General features: G+C 33.5%; 1 protein-coding gene across 2 annotated transcripts; it reads left to right on the forward strand.

Annotated features, from left to right (window-relative positions):
- The first annotated feature begins 272 nt into the window (after positions 1 to 272).
- LOC109244675 (polyadenylate-binding protein-interacting protein 8-like) lies at positions 273 to 2,589 on the forward strand. 2 transcript variants are annotated; one of them, XM_019411807.1, is made up of 3 exons: positions 273 to 970; positions 2,268 to 2,381; positions 2,467 to 2,589. In XM_019411807.1, the coding sequence occupies exons 1-3, from the start codon at positions 638 to 640 to the stop codon at positions 2,572 to 2,574; spliced, it is 555 nt and encodes a 184-aa protein (XP_019267352.1). In that variant the 5' UTR covers positions 273 to 637; the 3' UTR covers positions 2,575 to 2,589. The 2 variants fall into 2 exon arrangements, with proteins under 2 accessions (XP_019267352.1, XP_019267353.1); XM_019411808.1 differs by having other exon boundaries at positions 275 to 970; positions 2,271 to 2,381.
- The last annotated feature ends 264 nt before the right edge of the window (positions 2,590 to 2,853 follow it).

The raw sequence follows: 2,853 nt of genomic DNA on the forward strand, positions 1-2,853 counted from the left end.
CAATTTTTGGAATAAAGCACTTTTGGTCCAAAAAACTTGGCCAAACATGCTATTAGTCCACCAATATATTTTGAATTTTCTATATGATTAAAACAGAAAAATTCTGAATTTAAATATCAACAATATTATGGTCATCACTAAAGATATTTGTATGGTTTCATTTTTAATCAAAGGTCAAGTTGAAGTTCTGAGTATAAAATTACATTTAGTATGAAAATTGTATCCCAAAGTTAGAATTTTTCAGCATAAATCTAAATTAATAAGCTGTAAAGAAAAAACACTAGACAATTATCTTCTCTCTTCAAAACGACAGGCAAAACAATGTGAGCTAAAGGGCAAACCCCAAAGCCTCCTCTTCTTTGTAATTTCCATACATAAATCACCTCTCAACATCCACTGATCAGAATTTTGTTACAAAAACCCTTAACACAGCTTTTCTCTCTCTCTTTCATCACCTTCTTTTCTGACCTTAACTTTGAGTCGGTTTCACTCTTCACATACATCTAAATCTGATCTTTATCTATATCCATTTTTTCACATACAAATATTGGATTTTTGCACATACTCTTTTAATTTATTGTAATTATAGAATTCTGGGTTTATATTTTCTTCAGTAAAGTTTTGAGGTGCATTTTCAATGGCTGCTGATGCACAAGCAGTGATTGAGGCTCCTGCGCTTCATCAATCAAAATATTCTGATGCTGGTTCTGAAGAATCTGACTTTAATTCCAACCAAAATGTGAATAATTCTGAATCTGTTGTTACGCCTAATGGTGTGAAGGACTCATTAAATGCTAAATCCGATTCTTATCAAATGCAACATATTGTTGACATGTTGAAGAAACTCAAGTTGAATCCACTCGCAAAAGAGTTTGTTCCTTCTTATTGTTATAATAATCGTGATCAGATGCTTTTTGTGCCTGCTAATAAGACTCTGGCTGCTGATGATGCTTTCCCAATTAACCCAAGGGTATTGTTTCCACTCTGAGTCACATTGATTAAGCTATTGAATTTTTATTTTGTTATTTTTGTTGATCGTTTCATGACTTAGATAATTATTTACTTCCCTGATTTCACTTGAAAGAATCGCAATTCTCATATATTTGAAGTATTGATGACTGACTCCATAATGAATTTGTTATTAGTCTCTGCTGAAGTGTGTTTCAGTTTACAAGTTTTTTTCTAGTCTATTTATTTCCTTATTTGTAAAATAATAATAAAAAAAGGATCTTTTCTGTTTTCCATTAGAGTAATATTTTGTGTTGGATTTTTGTGAGGGTGTTTCTCCATGCATTAATTAGTGGTAAACTTGTTGAATTATGGAAAATACAGTTCGTTTGACAATTTCCTAATTTTCCTGGTAAGAAATGATTTTTTTCAGATATGGGAATGTATTTGGAAGCATCATTTAATCGTACGAGATATATTCGATAATCAGTCTCTCGTATAAGTTGTTGTCAAAGGTGTCATGCTTTGGGCCATTCATCATTTATCAGGGGTAGTTGGTATGAATGTAGAAGCTGGATTTCAAAGTTTGATGGACTTGTGGATTCTGAAGCTCTTTTTGTCAAAATGGATTCTTGACTCTTCCTCTAGTAATTAATTGCTGACTTTCCCTTTTTAAAAAAGGGAAATTTGAGATTGAGTTAGTTATTAGTATCATTGACTTTAGTTGTTAGAATAGTTGTGGATGCTTAGCTGGTAAAATATCAATGAATGCTATTTTTCCATTGTCGTGAATGAGGTGTAATTTGAGGTCTTGATCTAAGCGTCCACTTGTGAGTTGTACCTTTTCGTTACTCTGGTTGTTTCAGTGGTACTTGCATACAACATTTTGCTATATGTGGACTGGATATTAGGGAATAAGTTTGTCATTTTCGTATGAATTGGATCAAAAGTTTTGGTCTAAAAAGGCTTACCAAATGTCCACAGCCTTCCCTTGCATCAAAGAGGTTGTTTCCACGACTCGAACCCATGACCCCGGCACAAGTCACCTAAGGAACAACTCTACCATTACTCCAAAGCTCGTTCTCGTTAAAAACTTTCATCTATTCACATAAATTTATTTACTTTCATAAAGAGAGTGCATTTTAAGAAAGTTCAACCTTCCATGCTTTTCAACACAAGGATTGCGTTTCAGACCATAATTACCATGATTTAATAAATACCCTAGTGTATTGCGAATTGCATTTTGCCGTTCTTGAAGTGATTTTGATTGCTCAATTAAGCAATCCGACCCCTCACTAATTTTCATTACTATGTTTCAGCAGAGAGGTAACAACTATAACCAGGGCAGAAGGAGAATGAACAATAGAGCTTTTAGGGCTCAAAGAGAAGATAGCATTAGGAGAACAGTCTATGTTTCTGACATCGATCACAATGTAAGTAAAGATGGATGCTCATTAATCTTCTTATTATGTTCTGTTTAGTACTTATATAGTTCCTCTTTCTGACTCTGCTCCACAGGTAACAGAAGAGCGGCTTGCTGCATTATTTAGCGCTTATGGACAAGTAAGTGACTATGCTCTTCTAGACATTGATGTGGTTCTTTATGTTAGATATTTGCTGCTTTAAGTGCAAGGTGGATGCTTCTATTTTGTACTTTGATAAACCTAAAAGCTATTAATGCATTTAGTTTCATACTTTAGCAGATGAAAAGCCTTAGCTTGGATCGCCTATAGAGTATGTTTGTCTCTCTATCTACAGGATGATGAAATTCCATGACTCGACAATAATCAATACCGTGTAGACTAGTACTAAAATTACAAGTTATCTATTAGTATTTAATCTAGTTTAGGTTTGTTTTAACACTATTAATATCGTCGTAGTTTATCTTGATCTATTCGACCTATA

This window comes from Nicotiana attenuata, unplaced genomic scaffold (assembly GCF_001879085.1).
Source record: "Nicotiana attenuata strain UT unplaced genomic scaffold, NIATTr2, whole genome shotgun sequence".
Classification (NCBI taxonomy): Eukaryota; Viridiplantae; Streptophyta; class Magnoliopsida; order Solanales; family Solanaceae; genus Nicotiana; species Nicotiana attenuata.